The 22533-nt window shown below is 39.2% G+C and overlaps 1 protein-coding gene and 1 long non-coding RNA gene across 3 annotated transcripts in view; one reads left to right on the top strand and one right to left on the bottom strand.

The window, feature by feature from the left end:
- Positions 1-626: 626 nt before the first annotated feature.
- Positions 627-22533, bottom strand: part of slc22a21 (solute carrier family 22 member 21) — a 58725-nt gene continuing 36818 nt past the window's right edge. The window contains exons 6-10 of one of the 2 annotated variants that reach the window (XM_059547435.1): positions 12105-12202; positions 7345-7559; positions 2576-2758; positions 2156-2291; positions 627-1445 (exon numbers count right to left, since the gene is read on the bottom strand). In XM_059547435.1, coding sequence (XP_059403418.1) covers positions 1370-1445; positions 2156-2291; positions 2576-2758; positions 7345-7559; positions 12105-12202 — 708 coding nt within the window. In that variant the 3' untranslated portion in view covers positions 627-1369. The remainder of the gene's footprint in view (positions 1446-2155; positions 2292-2575; positions 2759-7344; positions 7560-12104; positions 12203-22533) is intronic. The other variant, XM_059547436.1, reaches the window with a different exon arrangement.
- LOC132137002 (uncharacterized) lies at positions 18069-19224 on the top strand. The gene is made up of 3 exons (XR_009431644.1): positions 18069-18120; positions 18583-18629; positions 18766-19224. It is a non-coding gene; the product is annotated as an uncharacterized LOC132137002 (long non-coding RNA).

A 22533-nucleotide genomic window follows, 5' to 3' on the forward strand; every position in this document is an offset into this window, starting at 1 on the left:
ATCACTGAATTCAATGATGAACTGCCTTTAACTGTCATTTTGCACACAGTGCCAAAGCTACCAGTACCTGGTTAAGTATCCCCATTCTTAATTGGCCAGCAAATGACCATAACCCCATAGAAAATCTATGGGGTATTGTGAAGAGGAAGACGCGATATGCCAGACCCAACAATGCAAAAGAGCTGAAGGCAACCTGGCCTCTCATAACACCTGAGCAGTGCCACAGACTGATCGACTCCGTGCCATGCCACATTGCTGCAGTAATTCAGGCAAAAGGAGCCCCAACTAAGTATTGAGTGCTGTACATGCTCATACTTTTCATGTTCATACTTTTCAGTTGACCAAGATTTCTAAAAATCCTTTCTTTGTATTTGTCTGAAGTAATATTCTAATTTTCTGAGATACTGAATTTGTGATTTTCCTTAGCTGTCAGTTATAATCATCAAAATTAAAACAAATAAACATTTTAAATATATCAGTCTGTGTGTAAAGAACGGATATAATATACAAGTTTCACTTTTTGAATGGAATTAGTGAAATAAATAAAAAAACTTTTTGATGATATTCTAATTATATGACCAGAACCTGTATATGCAATGTAAAACAATCAGAATCTCAATCAGAACGGTTTTCATTCACTTTTTATTGTTTAAAAACACATACTGTAGTACAATAATGGTTAGTTTAAAGTGAATTTACAATCCAGTGTTTATGTAAAAGTGATATATTGAGATGATCAGAAATGTCCAAACTGTTTCACTTATTTTTCACATAACTTTGTATGTTGTTAAAATTACTATTTTTTAAGTTTAGTTTGTGCCTTTTGTAATTGTCAATGTGATTTAAAAATATTTTAAGTGTAAGAGTAGCCTTTTAGTAAATTGATTTCGCATAAGAAAATGACACATAAAATACAAAGTGGAAGAGTTACATAAACTAGACATAAACTAGAACATGGTTAAAACATATTAGGACATAATTGATTACTAAAATAAAACCATTTAAAAAAATTACTTTCCTATAAATTCTAGTTTAACTATTTTTCTATATCCATCTAATTTCATTTTTCACCATTTTGTTCCCCTCAATAACAGCTCTATTTGACAAGTTTTCCCAAAATCCAAAATTAATACATGCTGTATGTGACTCTTTATCATATTTAAGACCAAAGCCCATTCCATAAATTAACTTCACCAAGTTTAACATAAAAATAGTTATTACAAAATGTATTAAAATTTGGGCCTTTATTACATTTAGAACCATAAAGGACCATAACATTGTAATGTCAACCCTAAATGGCAAGACATGTTACAGCCTTGGAGTGAAGGATTTATAATCTTGCATACTTTTTAAAATCCTCAATAGTCCATTACAAGTGTTCAGACTCGTGCTCCTCATCAGATTTTCTTTCAGTTGGACTGTTAGAAGAATATCTTTTTTTGAACCTGAAAAAAATATAATATTATTTAGAGTATGCAACAAAAATATGCAATATCACTAAAATGTCAAATGATTTAAAATTGTAGTGATGTGACGTTCAGCACAGAGGCTTCGAAGTTTGTATCTCAAAGTGAAGCGCTGTATTGGAGCTTGATTCATTTAGCCATAGCCGCATGATCTGTGACGTGCGAAGCCACCATGTGACTGCTTCATTTTCTGATTTAAATAACGCAAAACCCCTTGTGCAGGTTTCTAGTGTCATTCACTTCTTTGATAAGAATAAATCATAATAAGAATAAATATTTACATGTGCATTTTGTGCATGTTCAGTTTGTATTAATCCCCGCTTTAAAAACATTTTAACTGACCATTCCACATAATCTGTATTTATTTTGATCATATAAGCCTACATGCTTTTTTTTCTCATACATTTATTCACAGACTCATTTATTCATACTTTGTGTAAGTACAATAAAACATTTTAATTACTTTATAGGTTTTCGTAGCACAAATATTTTTATTCTCATGAAACCTTCCAAACATGGCTGGGACGCAAAGGCACCTTTCCACCTTTGGCCACAAGAGGTAATTAGTGTACAATGTGTTGAAAAGTTTCTAGTAATGACTCATTTTGAGATACAGTTGAAGGGAAAGCCTACAGAAGGTCTTTCACAAAGCTAACGCTACATCAAACAGCAGAGGGTGTTGCTCTTACCCAGATACTGTCTGCATGTGACTGATAGTTTCTGGTAAAGGTGATCCTAGACTCTCTGGAAGCAGAAGACTGAGTAACCCAGAGAGAATGCTCACACTGCCGATTAAGATGTAAGGCAAAGATCTGTAATAGCCTCCTGCCACATACACACAAAAAAACCAACAACAAGTGACACTTAAACAAATTGTTTTTAAAGGCATGTTATGAACATTTAAACAATTATGAACATATAAACATATAGTTTGACCACATTTTGAACTAAAGAATTTGTCAAAATCAGATGGTTTTTTTTTTTTTACATTTAAACTTCTTGCTTACTTGCGGAACCAGATAAATAACAGAATATGCTGAATTTGTGAGATGAGAAAGAATAGAGTTTAGAATAAAAAGAATAGAGTTTACAAACAAGAGTTTAGTAACCTAAGTAGAGGAAGTATGGTGCCGATATGCTGCCAACTCTGGACGCCATTGAGCAGGCTCCTAAAGCCGTGTTCCTCAGTACAGTTGGGTAAAGCTCCGCAGTAGCAGGGTAAATTATTGAGAATGCTGCCGACAGACCAAACTTTCCCAGCATCACCAGTGAAAAGGCAACATAATTCATATCTGTAAGTTAACAGAGGTCAGAGAGAGTCAAGAGTCAAAAAACCAAAACAGAAAATTACTTATCATGCCAAAGTTTTTCAGAAAAAAAAAACAAAAAAAACTACAGCAAATGGTGACAATATGTTTAAATGAAATCAAAATCAAAAGAACACTAAAATCTGAATGAATCCATGTTTTTGAACAAATCAAGTGTGTAAATTATTCAGTAAGCATTTAAACAGGTGGTCATTTTCAGTTTCAAATTTAGAGCATAATTAAATGTTTTTATATTCCATAAAAAAACATTAATGTTCATGTAAACCCAATCAATCTCATTTATGCCACCTCTGAACACTTAAATGCCACTTCAGATGCAGCTTCTGAAAGCAATGTCATGGCCACATTTTAGCCTTAAACGTTAATGTGTAAAATTCTACACATTCGACACACTCTTGCAGTTTAAATCTAGTTTAAAGACCTATCTCTTTAACCTAGCTTACACATAACACACTAATACGCTTCTAATATGAAAATAGGCTGCATTAATTAGGTAAACCGGAACTGGGAACACTTCTCATAACACCCTATGTACTTGCTACATCTTGAGAAGAATGGCATCTATGCTAATATTGTTGACTTGATTGCAAATACTTTGATTGCACAGATACTATTTAAACTGAACTGAGCTGAATGATGACATCAATGAATTCAATGATGAACTGCCTTTAACTGTAATTTTCATTATTGACATTTACATTCACATTTAATAATTTAGCAGACGCACAAATGAGAACAATATAAGCAGTCAGGTCAACAAGAGAACAACAACAGTATACAAGTGCCATGAAGAGTCTCTGTTAGTCTGGTTCAGAGCGTATAGCCATGTTTTTTTTTTTTTAATGAAAAGACAAGAAAATAATAAGTGTTAGTATTGGTTGGTTATAGTTGGTTATTAGACAAAATCAATGTCCAATAATCTTTTGGAGGGTAATTTCTCAGGCCAAAACAATGTGTGATTAATTTGCAATTAACTTGATCAAAATCATTCAAACCTCCGAAAGGTTAAATCTCGTATTGGTTTTCTTTATCGTAACAAATCTTCTTTTACACATTTTTCCAAACAGCTTTTGGATAAAATGTCAGTTATTCCAATCTTGGATTATGGTGATATAGTTTACAGATCTGCTTTAAAAACTCTCCTTCATAAACTGGACATTATTTACTATGCAGCACATTGTATACTTACCATTGCCACTTAATTTTTATTGCCACTTTTATTCTTTATTGAACTGGTATTCTCTTCATTCTCAAAGTCAAATTCATTGGTTTCTGTTCATTTATAAAACTCTTGTCTGGAAAACACCATCATAATTAAAGTGACATTTAAAATGTATTCTAGTAGTTTCATTAACCTCTGCATACCTAAAGTCCATAGCTCCTTTGGTAGTTGCTCTTTTCAGTTTTCTGCGGCATATGATTAGAATCATCTGCAGCAGACTTTAAAGCTTAGCTTATTTATCTCACTCTTTTCCTTTAAAAATTCAATTCCGTCAATAGTAAAAGACGACTGTACTTGTTTTTATTTATCTGTTTGTTTTTATATGTCATTGTTTATAATTGTGTTATTTTAAACTCTATTGTATTTTTATTGTATTGTACCTGCTTTTTATGCTGTGTCTTTGCCAGGTCGTCATTAGCGTGCGAGCCAGGGCTTAAAACAGGCCTGGCGGGGCTAATAGCCTCGGGCCAGTAGCACCGAGGCCAGAATAGCGCAGGGTTTCCACTGTCCAGCCTGAAGCTCCACTGCGCTTTAATAAAACCCGCCCTTTACACGCCTCTCAGGAACAATGTCACACAACCTCATCATTTCACCAACAAAGAGAAGTTAGCAGAAAACTAATAAGAAATAAATCACTGGAACATGCGCGATTAAAAAACGATCATGATAAAAGTGGCCGTTTGTTTGCATGCTTTGTTAAATATTCAAATTCAAAAGCATTGATTTTTTACTACAGAATAAGTGATACATTGATCATAATGAATTATCACACAGAAATACATTTATTTCTATTTTATTTATTTTTAATGCTTATGAAAATAGCCTGCTTATTCAGTGGAGTCTGTTTCTGTTTATTTGTAATCAAATTAGCCTATATACATCACATTAAGAATGAATGATAACATCTCTATTTTTATAAAGGCTCCCAAATAAAAACCATTATTATATTGTTATGATAGGCTACGTGGAACTTAACTCTCGAGACAAGACGTATGACAGATAATATAATTTACTAAATAAATACACAATTGTGATAGAAAATAAGAAGCTGATGTCTGATTTATTCAAGTGGTCGCATTTACCATGTTTACTATGGTAATGTTAATGTCTAGCGTGCATAGTCTTTTGCATCACTTACAAATATGTCTGCCTTGTATGGTGATTATAATCCACATTGGATCAAATTATTTCAAACACGCGGTTCTGACTGAAAGTGAGTTTTGAGCTCAACTTATTTAAAAAAGTTTTTAATGCTGGTGTTATTGCTGTCATTTCTGAAATGATCCGCAGCGCAGACTCTATATAGGGCTTGGGCGCCACGTTGCATTCTGGGACGTGGTGGCCATGTTGATGGCCTCGCCAATGTAAACATACAGCAAGTCGAACGAGAAGAAGCAGAGTTGGGAGAAAGAGAAAATATGTTAAAATCGCGAAAAGGTTGTGGGAATTAAATTGATACACTAAATAAGGATGGCAGGGACGGGTATGTGGACAAAATCGGCACTGTTAACGGTTTGGATCCGTATGAAATTCCCAACAAAGAGTGGAGCACCGACGATGACTTGCTGCTGCACTTTTGCATTACAGATATCTTCGCTACCTTGTTTGTTTTATGAGCGCCTGCACTTCAGAATAGTTCCAAAGCTACTAGTCATTGGAGTCTCATGTGCAGTTCACAAATGGATAGGTTCAGGAGTTGCAGATCATAAAGCCGACAAACAGTATACAGTAATACAGTAATCCGGACAAAGGTAAGCTGCGCTACAGCTAGCTGCTAGTTTAGTAACCGTTAGTGCTAACAACCATTCACACATGTACTTTTAATTATGTGTTTCAAAAGTGTAGTTAGTAGCTGTCAACCCTCCCGTTTTTTTTCCCGGGGTTCTCACGAATTTGAGCTCTTTTCCCCGCCATCTTCCCGTTTTAGTATTTTCCTTTAAAATATCCCGTTAGCCCTTCCATCGGACCTGTCAGTCTCTGTGCTGTTGTCCTGTTGCTACCCCTTGCCCTTCCAGTGAAACAGATGTTTTCAAAGCATTGTTTTGCTTACTTGAAAGCAACCTTAGCGTGATGTTGGTCTTTTTAAGATAGCGTGGTTGTTGAGAGAGCACGATTTCATGCCAATCTGTAAGCAAAGTCATGTCAGACCTAGTTTCACAACTCGCTTAGTTAATGCAGCAGTTTTGCAGTAACGTTACAAATTTTTGCTGTCAGCAGAGGGATAGCAACAGAAAGATGAATGTTGAAATTTTCCCGTATTTTAGATTAGTAAACCAGGAAATTTCCCTTATGTTCAATGTTGACTTAAGCTATTTAAAGTAAATATTCAGATGTTATGGTCTCCGTGGTCGCGCCAGGAAAGCGGTGGAAAGTTAATCCATTCTATTTTTTTTTACTCATGGCAATTATGTGTTGCGCTATTACACCCCACAATACATCAATGGTTTACCATGGTTAAAATAGATTTTTAATTAATCAAATTAAGACACACGGCTGAGAGGGAGTATGTCTAAACACTGCGCAGTATTCTGAGTAGCAGTAAAGGAGGCCATCTACATGGCGGTCACACCGAGTAATGACGTCACGACGCCCAAGCCCTATTTTTATAAAAGCTCCCGAACAAAAATCATTATTATATTTTGATGACATATGCTACATGGAGCTAAAATCTCGAGACGAGACTTATGACAGATAAAATATGTTACTAAATAAATACACAATTGTGATAGGGAATAAGAAGCTGACGTCTGATTTCTCCAAGTGGTTGCATTTACCATGTTTACTATGGTAACGTTAATGTTTAGTGTGCATAGTCTTTTACATCGCCTATAAATATTTCTGCCTTTTATGGTGATTATAATCCACATCGGATCAAGTTATTTCAAACACTCACTGCTGACTGAAAGTGAGTTTTGAGCTCAACTTATTTTTAAAAGTCTTTAATATTGGTGTTATAGCTGTTATTTTTCTGAAATTATCCATAGCGCTGAGCTCTCCAGATGCGGAGAAACTCCGCCCTTATTCATAACCATTCCTCTAGCCCCAGCTGGCCCGCTCTGGCCCAAGGTTTTTGTCTGGCCAAAAAACCCTGCCCGTTGGCCCCGAGGAAGCCCCGTCGAGGCACGATCAAAAAATAGAAAAGTAGAAATACGGCTATTGTAAATGAGAAATGGTACTCAACTGATTACCTGGTTAAATTAAGGTTAATCAAATATTTAATCTAATTAATTTTATGATCTGCTTATTAATTTATCCTAGACAGCCCCAATATTTTAATAATCATTTAAATACACTTAATGTTACATTTAAAGAAGCAGTGATTCCTCACGTTGTGGTATGAGGTGTATGAAGAGAAGAACCAGTCCTCCTAATGACAGGGTGGAAGACAAGCAGAGACGTCTAGGCCAGTGGCGGAGCATCAGCCAGGCCATGATGAGGGCAGGCACTTCCACAGCTGCTGACAAAAGGCAGTTCAGGTAGATATTCCCATGCAGACTGGATGTGTTCAGAGACAAGGCACAGTATCCGACTGAAACGGCTGACCTAAACAAAGAAAGAAGAGCGGGTTTATAAGATGGGCATTTTGTTGAAATTATTATTGACGTGCCACATTACTAAAAAATAATAACCATCTCAGTCTTACCACAAAAACAAATATTGGCTGTTACACTACGCTTCTTATACAAAAAAAAAAAAAAAAAAAAAAAACCCTGATGGCAATGATTGGACATACAAATGTTCAGTTGTACTGAGTGACTAAATATCATGTACATGTATATGCTACAATGTATGGTATGGTTATGCAACGAAGATTTAATGGGCTATTAATACAGTTCCTTGCTAATTATGTTGTATTATACACTGTTAAAAATCGCTGTAAAAAAGGCCAAATTTCAACAATAACATACTCTTCTTCATTAAAACAGTGCATTCTGGGTAATATTCATCATTTTCGAGAAGGTAGCCTGCTGGTATATATCGTAAATGAACAACGTTCAAAGTCGACACTCAGAGGCTGTGTTTTAAATCATACCCTACACCCTCAGTCACTATTCCCTACATGAGTTTACTAATATAGTCCACCTGACAGAGAGAATGAAAACTAATGAGTGAATTCAGACACTGATCAACAGCTGCTGTTAACAAGCAGAATCACTGAAGAAAAGAGAAACAAGACAAACACATGAACTGACTTCAGTCACAGCTTTAGATGAAATCTACTGAAGATTTAAACAATCAACAAACAGCTTTACCAACTCCACTCATTACTAACCAGACTGACTTTATTTATATCAGATCAGAGATCAGAGATCATAAGATCTTATTGAGAATTACAGAGATTTAGATTTCGTTAGTTTCGTTTGACGTCACCATTGTGGAGATCAGTGTTTGCATTAGTTAGGCTCCTCACCCTTGACTTTTGAAGTTTTAACTTTGTTTGATTGCTATATTTGTATCTTTATAATACATCAGTTATAGCAATGCAATGCTTATTTGTATGATCAAGTTATTATGGCTGTTTCTGTTAGCTAAGATCTACTAGACTGACTTAATGTGCTACTAGAATAATTTAATGTTGAAATCTATTTATTTGAATTACAAATAATTTATTATTTAATTTTCTTATATATTTCTTAAATATTCTTTAATTTAATTCTTTATTCTTTACAAGAGTTTGGGTTTGCAATGTTTTGAGCTTCAGTGTCAGCAACCCTCAAATCAGCATATGAATCTCAACAATGGTGACAATCAAAAGGTTCATGATACAATGCATGCTGGGTACCAGCACAGGATTAAATTCATCCATGACTCCCAGCATGCATTGCGGCATGAATAAATAATTCTCCTGAATTGTCACTTATTTTCTTAAATCTTTCCCCCGGTTTCACAGACAAGGCTTAAGCCTAGTCCTAGACTAAAATGTAAATCTGAGCTGTTTTATCGAAAAGAAACTTGCACCGACTGATCTTAAAACATGTCAGTGCTTTTATTTTGTCTTAAGATGCACACCAGTAATACTTTTTTCGAAGGAATGTTTATAAAAATTACTTAAATGTCCTAATTGAACTATGGCCTAATCCTGGTTTAGGCTAAGCCCCGTCTATGAAACCGGGCCATTATGTCCTTATTTTTTTGCTTTTGTCTTAAGTTTTACTAGCATGTTTTGTGAAGTTCACAACTGATCCATTTATTTATTTTGTGGATTGTCACCATTATTGTGATTCACACGCCGATTCTTGATGTGTGTTTTTTTTTAGATGAGTGATATTTACTTAACAGTCTTTAATAACTTATGGCTCAGCAGAGTTCTTCTCTTTCTGGATCATCAATATTCAATAAGAGAAGGGACACTGGATTGGATCAGAAATAAGATGGTTAATAATAATAAAATTATAATAATATTTTTTATAATGATAATGTTCTTATCAATCTATAAACAACAATGCAGATTTGTTTTTCTTCTGACTTTTTTTTGCTATAACAAGTTCCAAAGACACATTGTTATAGCATGATAAAAAAAAAAAAACTTTGTGTTAAAAAATCACGGTTCAAGAGCCCAACTAAAATTAACACTGATCTCCATCATGGTAGTGGAAAAAACCCACCTAAACCTCTGTAACTCTCAATAAGATCTTCTGTAGCCATCTGACAGTCAGTCTGGTTAGTAATGTGAAGCTGGTGAAGCTTGAGATCTTGAGAGATTTAATGAATTCTTTTATTTCAGTTGATTTCATCTAAGGCTGTGGCTGAAGTCATTTGTAGTTCTTGTGTTTCTCTTTCCTTTAGTAATTCTGTTTGTTAATAGCAGTGTTCATCACTAATGCTCAATCATCAATTAATCACAGAATTATCTCATTAACTTTACTGATTCAGTGTTACTCTAACACTCTGTAGTGTGCACACATTATAAGTGTTCATTTAAAACTGAGTTTTTGTTGAAATTTTGTTGTGGGGTTTAAAGGGTTAAAGATTTAAGATGAAGAAAAAAAACAGCATGAAACATAATTTAACAGTAATAAACTGTAATTAATTTACAGGAAACAAACTGTAGAAAAACAGTTATTTACTGGCACCCATGCTGCCAGTAAATAACAGTTTTTCTACAGTCTGTTGCCGTAAATTAATGGTTGCCAGCAAAAAAAGTGTTTTTCTACAGTTTTTTGCCGTTAAGTCAAGGAAAAAACAGCAATATACTGTAAAACGTAAAAGTCAGATTTACCAAATGAAAAAAAGTTAATTTGACTAAAATATTTGTGGACATCCATAGAAAAACAATTATGCAAAGTCATACACTGATAATGAGAGTAAATACTGAACTCAACTGTATTAATGTGTGTTTGCACAAGAGAGATCTGTTAGTTTAATGTAGTTTTGTTGTTCACCATTGTGCTGGAGAGTAGAGCCTGTGCTTCAGTCAATGATGAGCCACAAACTCTGATCTTCTGCTGCTTTATATAAAGACAGTAAATGTGGAGTCACTGATACAGTGGTGATTTCTGTGTTAAGTACTTTAGCACATCCATGTGTGCTATAGTTAACAATGAACTGCAGTGATTTGAGTGAAAGTCATGCATTTAATTACTTTACTACTACACATTAAGTGTTTGCAGTTTTATATTAAGAAATATTCAAATGACTCAAATTAAATAAGTTCATAGTACTAACATTGTAGGAATGCTAGTTTTTAAGCTCGATATGTTTGAAGCTGTGGGAGTTAATTTCCATGGTAAAATTTAAGGTAAAATACCGTAAAAAAAATGAAGAGTGGTAAATTAATGGTTGAGAGCTGTAAATTAACAGTACTTTACTGGAACCCCTGCTGCCAGTAAATTACTGTTATTTAACGGCGCAATTTTTTACAGTGTATATATTATGTTAAACTGCTTTAAAAAATACTTTTTTTTACCACATCTATCTATACTTCATACTCCATAATGGCAGAGCAAAAAAATATGTATTTAACATCTTATTTAACATTAAAAATAAAAAACTTGTGATGATTCCATTGCATAAGTATTTATACACTTATTTGGGACAGTTGACATTTAGCTCAGGATCATTCATTAATATTGCTTATAGATGTTACTAAACTTTGAGTGAAGTTAACCTGTGGCTAATTCAAATGAATGTGTATGATTTAGAAAGATACACGTCTTAATAATAGGACTAACAGCAAATAATGCATATCAGACCAAAAACCATGCCCTGAGGTAAAAAATAAATAAATAAACACCTAGAGCTCAGAAACACATCTGGAGAAGAGTTCAGAAAAGCATTCTGCTTCACCGAAGGGTCACAGAAGCATGTAATCTCTGTTACCCTTAATTGAATAAGTTAGAAACAACCAGGACTCTTCATAGAGCTGGCCTCCTGGCTAAACTGAGCAATTGATGGAGAAGGGCTTTGGTTTGAGTGGTGACCAAGAACGTCACTGCATCACTCCACCAATCTGGGATTTATGGCAGGGTGAAGACACATGACAACATGCTTGGAATTTACAAAAAAGCACCTAAAGGACCCTCAGACTGTGAGAAACATTCCAAGCATCATGTTTGAAGGAAACCAGCTCTGCTCATCACCTGCCGAGTACCATCCCAAAAGTAAAGTGTGTTGTTAGCAGCCTCATGCTGTGGGGCTGGTTTTCAGTGACAGGGACTGAGGGACTCATCAGAGTAGAAGAAAAGCTCAATGCACCAAAATATTGAGATAGCCTTAATAAAAGGCCAGTCCAGGGCATTCAGAACCTCAGCCTGGGTAGACGTTTCCCCTTCCAACAGGACAATGACCCTAAGCACACAGCAAGAGTAGCTTCTGTGAATTCCATCTAATGCTTCCATCTAAACTGAAAGAGTTTGAGAGGTGAAGACTGGCAGATAATTGCCAAATGCTGATGAGCAAAGCTTGTTGCATCAAATGGTGATGGAGTGTAGATTGATGTGGAAAAAAGTAATTTAAAGCAGTTTAACAAAAGTCAGCAACATAACAAAAGGTGAAAAAAATGAAGGGGTATGAATACTTTCACAACACTGTATATGCAGTGATCCATGTGTTGAACCGGTTAATGTTTAGGCAGTAAAGTTCTCTCACCAGACCAGGCACAGCAGGACAGTTATGCAGCAGATGTTGCAGGACTTCACCAGGTCGCAGAGACTGTAGGTCCGCAACCTTCCAGCAGTTTCCCTTGTCTTTAGTGCACGTGTCACAACAAACATATTTTATTACACAGCACTGGAAACCATTTTAAAATCAAAGTAATTTAGTATAGTCATTAAAAACACAAATACAATTTACCTGATATCTGCAAAGCCAATTACCCATTTTTTTTTCTTTTTTTGAAGATCCTACATTTCTTCAGTAAAGTCTCAGTTCAGTCATATTCACAATGCATTTTTATTCATGGTTAAATAAAATTATAAGAAGTTAGTGTATAAAAGTCACTAACTAATCATATCCACCGAATATAAAAGTATCACCTCACAAGAGGAACAGACAAAATATTTCACACTGGCCTGAAATTAGACTAACATACAGTATTTCATTAATATCTTCCACAAACAGTGAACTGAACCGAAATGCAGACACAGCTCCCTTTCACAGCGAAATTAGCTATCATCAAGTATGATTGTAGGTCAGTCACTTTCAGCCACAGATAGGTACATTTAGTTTCTGTATTTCTTTTCTATAATGCAGTGTCAGAATCTTTATTTCACTAGTGTCTAGGACTACTAGGGTTTTTCACACCACAAGACTTACATTTACTTTTATGGATTTTGCATATGCTTTTATCCAAACTGACTTACAAAAACTAAAATTGGTCCTTTTGATGGAAGCGGCTTACTAGTAGAATAAGCTATATACAAAATTATTTACAATTAAGTGGTATTATATTTTAATGTACCTTTTATTGTAAGTTACATTGAGGGAAAAGAAGTTAGAATCAAGGATACACTGAAATGTGAACAAATGAAACTAAGGCCCCGTCAATATTTTTGGAAAACGGTTCGCAGAGTATATAAATCTGAAAACACTGCCCTTGCATTTTTTTCTAGACAGTGAATTTATATCTTTTCTGAAACTATGATGTCATTGTCATGATTCCCTCAAGGGCGAGGAAGGATCAAGGACTAAGGAAACACAGGAGACACCAGAGATTCCTTCAAACATGGACTTTAATTAGTAAAGGGTAAACTCAGAAACTCAGAAGACAGGACAGTGGGCCTCCAGAATGGTAACCATATGGGGTGTCATGGCGGAGCAGGGAACTCGGGAGGCAATATGGAGCTGCCCCAGAGGCCGTGGCCACAACCCCCATCTCCACCTCCACTGCACTTGAGGGCACTCAGGAAGGCGCTTACGAGGAGCAGGCACTGAGGCTGGAATCGACAATGGGGCCCGCATGAATGCTTGGTGGGCTTGCCGTATTATTGTTTGGTGGCCTTGCCATATTAACTGCTGGCTGATTTGACTAGGGAACTGCCGGCACGAGGGTTCCGGATTGAAGACTCTCTAAATACCGGATGACTACTGTATCTCCTTCCAGTCATGGTCGGTGGTGTCAGGGAGCTCCTTGGGATGATGGAACATCATCTCAATCTGGAACAGCGTCGCAAGGGTTTCCCTCTCGAGTTAGCTGGCAAGGGCAAGCGGCACAATCACCCTAGCAAAGAAAATAGGGTCTGGGCTCGCTTGAGCCACTGTGAAGAACAGTGCTTATTCTTCCATTATGGCAGGGAGAAACACACACACACACACACACACACAAAAAACACTTTTCAAAAAACTGAAAATAAACATAGGGAGAAATGGTGCCACTTTACTTTCTGTATCAGTCTGCTGTTCTGTCACGATTCCCTCTGAGGTGAGGAAGGAACAAAGAGAAAGGAGACACTGGAGATTCGTTAGTAAATTTCTTTAATTAATAAAGGGTAAGCTCAGAAGACATATAACAGCAAACAAAGGAACTCTAAACTGGGAACACTATTTATACACAGAGCACGATGAGGGGAAGATGAGGAACACCTGGAATAAACAATAAACGAGGATATCAAATTAATAATCAGTATGAGGACGAAAACTGGGTCACAGGGAGAAAAAACACAAACACAACATGGAACAGAGTCTGACAGTCATCAGTCCACATCTTGTCCCAGTCAGACACCACTACGTCATGTAACAGCAACCAAAACATGAACAAACACTGAACCATTTTCTTTTTAAGTGAAAGTGTGACATGACATTCAGCCAAGTATGGTGACCCATACTCAGAATTTGTTCTCTGCATTTAACCCATCCGAAGTGCACACACACAGAGCAGTGAACACACACACACACACACACTGTAAACACACACCCGGAGCAGTGGGCAGCCATTTATGCTGCAGCGCCCGGGGAGCAGTTGGGGGTTCAATGCCTTGCTCAAGGGCACCTAAGTCATGGTATTGAAGGTGGAGAGAGAACTGTACATGCACTCCCCCCACCCACAATTCCTGCCAGCCCGGGACTCGAACTCACAACCTTTTGATTGGGAGTCCGACTCTCTAACCATTAGGCCACGACTTCCCCAATTTACTGACCAACATTTACACAGATTAATAAATGTATTGGTCCATGTTCGTTTGTAAACCGCACACAAGGTTTATGCGTATAGTCCAAGTCTTATCCATTTTTAGTGTATCTCTGTGGCAGAATTACAGTGCCACATACTGGTCTGGCATGTATACTACATCGTTTTGTATCGGTTTTGTAGTTTCTTGTAAACACAGATATTTCTTTAGACGAGGGGAAAAAGATTGGATAGGGAAAGCTCTGGCTTCGCGTGGCCGTAGCTTAACTTCACTGTGTGATTTTTGTCCAATTTTGAGCCAAATTATGACTTGTTGAATTATGGCATCTCTTTTTTTGAGTGTGCATCTTTTAACATGCAATGTACAGCGGGTAAGGAGAGGCGATTAGCCTTACCTGACCAGAAATTGGATGGTCGGTTTAGTTTCTGATATGTCCTTAACTCATACAGTGAGTTGATATTTATCAAAAACTTTGCTGAAATTGCAGTGTTTGCCCGGCCTTTGTCAAAGTACAATGCATTAAGCTGGATTAATTTACTTCCATACAAAAGAACCACTCATCATCCTGCACTCCTGTATCTCTGTCAATGCCTCTTCACTTGTTGCTGTATTTGTCTTGACACTTATGGGATGAGAACTCTGCTCAGTTCCAGTATTCTTGGGTAACATTTGGTGAATATCTTCACAGCTTCTGGTCGACTGCCCTGTCATAGAGTGTATGGATGAGGGCCAGAGATGACGAGCAGTCCTCTCCCATGTTGCTACACATGAATATGTTCAGTCTTTGGAGTGCTGCTGACCGCTCACATTACTTAGACAAGCTACTTTAAGAAACTTTAAGATGTTTGGGTAGATCAGCCTCAGCACATGAAGTTGGCCTTTGTTCTGAAGACTTGTTTTGCCACTTCAGTTTCCAGCTTTTCAGTTCCTTGTCATTCAGCTCTGGTGAAGGTAAGTCATCTTGGTATAGTTAGATGTTCACTGTCACATTTGAGTTGCACTGTATAGGTGGAATTAGACCCAGGACCTTTGATGCGGTTACAGATAGTAGAAAAAAATCTGTATTCAAACTCCAAGATGACAAGGAAAGGAAAGGATGTCTATGAAAGGAATAGCAAGTTGCGACGATGGTAGCTTGACTGTGATGCCTGTAATGTGAGACAAAACTTGATAGACATGAGGATGGTCAGGATGAAACTGAAGTTTTGGAGCCCAGACAAGATATTATAGGCCTCTGCTTTGTAGCACTGCCATCCAGTGGTGACATCTTAGCTGTAATCTTCTGTATGGAGATCAAGTCTGATGATTTTAAAGCATTAAAGGAGTAGTTTACTTCCAGGAAAAAAAAGTACAAATAATGCACTTAACCCCTTATGATCTAACATGTTTGTGTCTTTCTTTCTTCAATCCTAAAGAAATAATGTTTGTGGCGAGTGGGGCGGGGCCGAGGGACGTGGGAACAAGGAGGGAGGCCAGCAATGATTGGGAAATCAGTGACACCTGCGACCCACTGCCGGTCTCGAGTCCCACGTAGGAGATGGAAGGATATAAAACTGGAGCGACGACAGTGAAGGACGAGAGAGGACCAGGCCTGGGCTTTTAGTTGTGTTTTGGTTTTTATTTGAGTTTTTTGTTTTGTGTTTATTTTGTATTATTAAAATGTTGTTTGATTGTCCGCCGGTTCCCGCCTCCTTCTTCCCAACGATTACAAAGGTTGTAATTACCATTACAGTGGTGCCGAAACCCGGGAGAAGGAGGGACGCCCTGCTGAAGATCCCTCGCCGCTGTGGTGAATCCGCGGTGCCACAGAGCCGGCGAGGAGGATGCCGCCATGGACGCTCGAGGCGGTGGACTGGAGCGAGTTGCCGGGGACGGGCGAGCTCGCTGCCGACCGCCCACGATAAGGAGGGGCGGCTGCCGTCCGTGAGGGAGCGGAGGAGTCGGCGCCGTTTGCCAGGGGGCCGGAGCCTTCTGCCTCCGTGAAGGTATCCGGAGGAGCAGGGAATGGGGGACTCCTGCCGGCTGCCCAAAACCGGAAGAGCCGTCGCCGTCCACCGGGCGGCGGAGGGGTGTCGTGCCGTCCGCCGAGGGCCGCCCAGTGCCACCGCCAGGCACCGCGGAGGAGATCGCCCAGTTGGTGGAGGGCCGAGCAGCAGTGCGTCTGGGAACCGGAATTTTTATTTTTTTCTCCCCTCTCTCGTCTCTGTCGCTCCTCCTTCCATCTCCTTTTCTCTCGCCTCGTCTGTCCTACCCCCAGGTTCCCGCAGGTCCCCGTGAGCGGTCCCCCCGGGAGGAAGGAAGGAAGGAAGGAAGGAAGGAAGGGAGGGGGGGGGAGTAGAGCGCAGTCTCGAGGCTACCCCCCGGCCTGCGAGGGGCGATGGGGGTATGTGGCGAGTGGGGTGGGGCCGAGGGACGTGGGAACAAGGAGGGAGGCCGGCAATGATTGGGTAATCAGTGACACCTGCGACCCACTGCCGGTCTCAAGTCCCACGTAGGAGATGGAAGGATATAAAACTGGAGCGACGACAGTGAAGGACGAGAGAGGAGCAGGCCTGGGCTTTTAGTTGTGTTTTGGTTTTTATTTGAGCACACCAGTAGTCCGTGAGGGGCTGGTGCGCTGTTTTGTGTTTATTTTGTATTATTAAAATGTTGTTTGATTGTCCGCTGGTTCCCGCCTCCTTCTTCCCGACGATTACAAAGGTTGTAATTACCATTACAATGTTTTTTGAGCAAACTATTTCAGGATTTGTCTCCATATAATGGACTGCTATGGTGCCTTGAGTTTGGACTTCTAAAATGCAGTTTACATGCAGCTTCAAAAGCGTCTAAACAATTCCAGCCAAAGAAGGAGGTCTTATACAGTGAAACAATCATTTATTTTGTAAAATTTATATTTTACAAATTGCCCTTTTATACATTTTGTAATAAATTTATATTGTATACAATTTATATAATTTTAACCTAAAAAAAAGCTTATCTTGTCTAGCTCTGCATGAACCATGTTTTTTTTTTTTCAGTTTCAAGACAGAGTAGGTTTAAAAACTCCCATCTCATTTTCTCCTCCAACTTACAAAATATTTTACATCGCTGCAGAAGTACTGTTAGCTAACCCTAAATCTAAAGTGGACAAAGATGATCAAATGCCCTTTACAAAAAAAAAGGTTAAATAGCGATGTATGATGGTTTAGAAGTTTGCTCAAGAAACATTTATCATTATCATTATTAAAGATCTGTTGCCACTTCAGTTTCATTGCATGTCATATTCCAAAGATGTAAAGTAGGGCTGTCTCGATATCAGATTTTACTACACAATTATAGTGGCCAAAATATTTCACAATAACGATATATTGCAATATCCATAGAAATCATGAAAAATAATATATTGGAGTACATAATAAATGCTTTAAAACTTAATTTTATTTTAAGCATTGAATTTATAACAATAAAAATATACTGTTATTCAATACCAAACTGATGTTATATCATCAGCGTCTCAACTTCACTCTGTGAACTGATGAGATTTCTTAACATAGAATGAGGTACAAATTATTTTATATTAATCTATTTGCACGATCATCAGCTGGAGTGCCCATGAACTCCAATAGAGGACACTCCACTCAGGACTCTGGCATTCTTGTATTTCCATTCCCAACTTCATTTCCCATAAACCCCTGCCTTGGAACTCATTATTGAACCTCACCTGTTTCCCATCAGTGACACTATAAAGGTTGCACTCATCCACACTCACATTGCGAAGTCTTGTTTAGTTCTGTCTGGCATTTCTGAGCATTTTCCTAGTGTTTGTTCCTTCCGTGTTTGACTTTGGATTGTTTATACCAACTGTGATTCTCTGCTGTCTGCCCTGACCTCTGCTTGTGTCTGTTTTCGATTTTGGATATCCTTTGACATACCTGACGCTGTCCTTTGATCATTGCCTGTTTGACCATTCTGATAATAAACCACTGCATATGGAGCCAAAGGTCTCTGTCTCCTTGTTTTAGAAAACTTCGCCAAACCAGTATCCTACGACTTTAAGGAATACATCAAGGTCAGTCATGCATCCCGTAGCACAACTTATGTGTCTACGTCAAGGAGATCGGCCCATCGAGGACTATGTGATGGACTTTGTTGAACTGGCTCATTTAACATCAATTGACGAGATGTGCCACATTATATTTTTTCAGAGGAGGCCTAGCTGAACAGCTGCAATCGATTATGGCACTGCACGATCCAAACTGGACACTGGAGTTTTACATAGATCTGGCACTTCAACTGTGGATCTGCCTTTACTGTGGGTGTTATGGATGAGGAACACCACAATCCTGCAGTATCTCCCACTCCAGAGTATCTTCCCAAGATGGCTGCCAGTCGAGAAATTTTCCACAAAATGGCTGCCGTCCAGAGTGTCGTTGCATCATGGCTGCCATTCCATAATCTCATCACGACATGGTCACCAGCCAAGCGCCTCTGCACAAGATGGCCACTAGCAGTCCTGCATTATCTCCCACTCCAGAGTGTCTTCCCAAGATGGCTGCCAGTCGAGAAATTTTCCACAAAATGGCTGCCGTTCCGGAATGTCGTCGCATCATGGCTGCCATTCCAGAGTCTCATCACGACATGGTCGCCAGCCAAGCGCCTCTGCACAAGATGGCCACCAGCCAAGTGCCTCTGCACAAGATCCAGCATTCCAGCATGAAATGGCAGCTACAGTTGATCTTCCAGTGTCAAGTCAGGTCCCTGTTGATCTTCCAGAGTCAAGTCAGGCCCCTGTTGATCTTCCAGAGTCAAGTCAGGCCCCCGTTGATCTTCCAGGGTCAAGTCAGGCCCCCGTTGATCTTCCAGAGTCAAGTCAGGCCCCCGTTGATCTTCCAGGGTCAAGTCAGGCCCCCGTTGATCTTCCAGGGTCAAGTCAGGCCCCCGTTGATCTTCCAGAGTCAAGTCAGGTCCCCGTTGATCTTCCAGAGTCAAGTCAGGCCCCCGTTGATCTCCAGAATCAAGGTCCAGTCAAGTCACCGCTGACCAGCCAGCATCAGGGAAAGTCACCACTGATCATCCAGCGTCAGGTCAAGTCACCGCTGACTGTCCAGAGTCAGATCAAGTCACCATTAAACCTCATGAGTCAAGTAAAACCACAGTTAAACTTCATGAGTCAAGTCAAGTCACCGTTGATCTTTAAGAGAAAAGTCAAGTCACAGTTGATCTTTATGAGCCCAGTCAAATCACTATCAATCTTCCAGAACTTCAAGTCTCAACAGATCTTCCAGAGCTTCATCATACCACAACAGATCATCCAGAGCCTCATCACATCTCAGCTGAACTTCCAGAGCCTTCCAGAGCCTTGTCACGCTTTATATGTTACCCTTGGGAGATCTCATCAGGAAACATGGTGTTAGCTTTCACTGTTAGGCTGATGATGCTCAGCATCATCAGCCTATATTTCTTCGCGGCCCGGTTAAACACACCAATTTGAAAGACTAATGGAATGCATAGTCGATATAAAAAACTGGATGACGAGTAATTTCTTACTGCTAAATTCTGAAAAAACAGAGGTGTTAATTATAGGACCTAAAAACTCTGCTTGTAATAACCTAGAACACTGTCTAAGACTTGATGGTTGCTTTGTCAATTCTTCGTCATCAGTTGGGAACCTAGGTGTGCTATTTGATCGCAATCTTTCCTTAGAAAGCCACATTTCTAGCATTTGTAAAACTGCATTTTTCCATCTCAAAAATATATCTAAATTACGGCCTATGCTCTCAATGTCAAATGCAGAAATGTTAATCCATGCATTTATGACCTCAAGGTTAGATTATTGTAATGCTTTATTGGGTGGTTGTTCTGTACGCTTAGTAAACAAACTACAGCTAGTCCAAAATGCAGCAGCAAGAGTTCTTACTAGAACCAGGAAGTATGACCATATTAGCCCGGTCCTGTCAACACTGCACTGGCTCCCAATCAAACATCGTATACATTTTTAAATATTGCTTATTACTTATAAAGCCCTGAATGGTTTAGCACCTCAGTTTTTGAATGAGCTCCTTTTACATTATAATCCTCTACATCCGCTACGTTCTCAAAACTCAGGCAATTTGATAATACCTAGAATATCAAAATCAACTGCGGGCGGCAGATCCTTTTCCTATTTGGCGCCTAAACTCTGGAATAACCTACCTAACATTGTTCGGGAGGCAGACACACTCTTGCAGTTTAAATCTAGATTAAAGACCCATCTCTTTATCCTGGCTTACACATAACATACTAATATACTTTCAATATCCAAATCCGGATAAGGATTTTTAGGCTGCATTAATTAGGTAAACCGGAACCGGGGACACTTCCCATAACACCCTATGTACTTACTACATCATTAGAAGAATGGCATTTACACTAATATTTGTCTGTTTCTCTCTTATTCCGAGGTCACCGTAGCCACCAATTCCAGTCTGTATCCAGATCAGAGGGTCACTGCAGTCACCCGGATCCAGTACGTATCCAGACCAGATGGTGGATCAGCACCTAGAAAGGACCTCTACTGCCCTGAAAGACAGCGGAGACGAGGACAACTAGAGCCCCAGATACAGATCCCCTGTAAAGACCTTGTCTCAGAGGAGCACCAGGACAAGCCCACAGAAAACAGATGATTCTTCTGCACAATCTGACTTTGCTGCAGCCTGGAATTGAACTACTGGTTTTGTCTGGTCAGAGGAGAACTGGCCCCCCAACTGAGCCTGGTTTCTCCCAAGGTTTTTTTCTCCATTCTATCACCGATGGAGTTTCGATTCCTTGCCGCTGTCGCCTCTGGCTTGCTTAGTTGGGGTCACTTCATCTACAGCGATATTGTTGACTTGATTGCAAATAAATGCACAGACACTATTTAACTGTACAGAGATGACATCACTGAATTCAATGATGAACTGCCTTTATCATTTTGCATTATTGACACACTGTTTTCCTAATGAATGTTGTTCAGTTGCTTTGACGCAATGTATTTTGTTTAAAGCGCTATATAAATAAAGGTGACTTGACTTGACTTGACGTCTCAGCTGCACTTTCAGAGCCTCATCACATCCTGTCTGTTGCACCCAGCAATGTTCTCTCAGCCTGTTGTATTGCTGTCAAGGAGACTGTTACCGCTGTGGAACCTCCAGAGGTGGCGGCAACTGCTGCAAAACCTTCTGAGGTGTCAGTAGTATACATCCATGAACTCTCGTCCTATCCTGTCATGGCCACGGAGGCCATCCATGAACTCCCTGTCTGTCCCCGAGTTAAGACCACGGCGAGCTCCTGTTCCCCGAGTTAAAGCCACGGCGGGCTCCTGTTCCTCAAGTTAAGCCCAAGGCGGGCTCCTGTTCCCCACGTTAGGCCCAGGCAGGGCTCCGGTTCTCCAGTTAAGCCCAGGAAGGGCTTCAGATGTCTAGTTAAGCCCAAGAAGGGCTTCAGTTCTGCCTGCTCCACCCTGGCTTCCTGCTTTTCTGGCTCTGCCCACGTTTCCGGCCACTCCACTTCCACATGGACCTGGCCCTCTGTCCCTCCCCATGTTCCGCCTCTGCTCCACCGCCCTCCTAGATTGTTTAGAGCATCTGGAAGCCGCTCCTTTCCTAGTGTTTGTTTCCTAGTCTTTGTTCCTAGCATTTTCCTAGTGTTTGTAAATTCTGTGTTTGACTTTGGATTGTTTATACCGACTGTGATTCTCTGCTGTCTGCCAAGACCTCTGCTTGTGTCTGTTTTCGATTTTGGATATCCCTTGACATACCTGACGCTGTCTTTTGATCATTGCCTGTTTGACCATTCTGATAATAAACCACTGCATATGGATTAGAACGTCTCTGACTCTTTGTTACATCTATAATGATAAAGGCTACAGTACATAAATTATCTTCATGAAAAAAAAACAATTCACCAGTCAAATATTTCTTTCTGCATGTTATTCAGCCACAGCGATAGATGGATGC

This window comes from Carassius carassius, unplaced genomic scaffold, assembly GCF_963082965.1.
Source record: "Carassius carassius unplaced genomic scaffold, fCarCar2.1 SCAFFOLD_68, whole genome shotgun sequence".
Classification (NCBI taxonomy): domain Eukaryota; kingdom Metazoa; phylum Chordata; class Actinopteri; order Cypriniformes; family Cyprinidae; genus Carassius; species Carassius carassius.